This window comes from Eimeria tenella, genomic scaffold (genome assembly GCF_000499545.2).
Source record: "Eimeria tenella Houghton genomic scaffold, Eth_scaff2510, whole genome shotgun sequence".
Taxonomy (NCBI): domain Eukaryota; phylum Apicomplexa; class Conoidasida; order Eucoccidiorida; family Eimeriidae; genus Eimeria; species Eimeria tenella.
In genome coordinates, this window is record NW_013542376.1 from 1,384 (window position 1) to 1,618 (window position 235).

General features: G+C 35.3%; 1 protein-coding gene across 1 annotated transcript in view; it reads left to right on the forward strand.

Annotated features, from left to right (window-relative positions):
• The window catches only part of ETH_00038075 (3',5'-cyclic nucleotide phosphodiesterase, putative), a gene marked incomplete at both ends in the record, with an annotated part of 1,363 nt that extends 1,354 nt beyond the window's left edge, over nucleotides 1-9 (forward strand). Inside the window, one exon of the mRNA XM_013375095.1 lies at nucleotides 1-9. Coding sequence (XP_013230549.1) covers nucleotides 1-9 — 9 coding nt within the window.
• Between the last annotated feature and the right edge of the window lie 226 nt (nucleotides 10-235).

A 235-nucleotide genomic window follows, 5' to 3' on the forward strand; every position in this document is an offset into this window, starting at 1 on the left:
AACAAATAAAATAAGTAAAATAAATAAAATTAATTAATTTAAAATAAATAAATAAATAAATAAATAAATTATAATTAATCATTTATTATTTGCGGAGGGGATGAGGGAGAAGAAAAAAGGAATTCGGCATTTACAGTCAGTGGCTAGCAACTGCCACGCAGCAAAAACTGCAGCAGCAGCAACTGCAGCAGCAGCAGCAGCAACTGCAGCAGCAGCAGCAGCAGAAGCAGCAGCA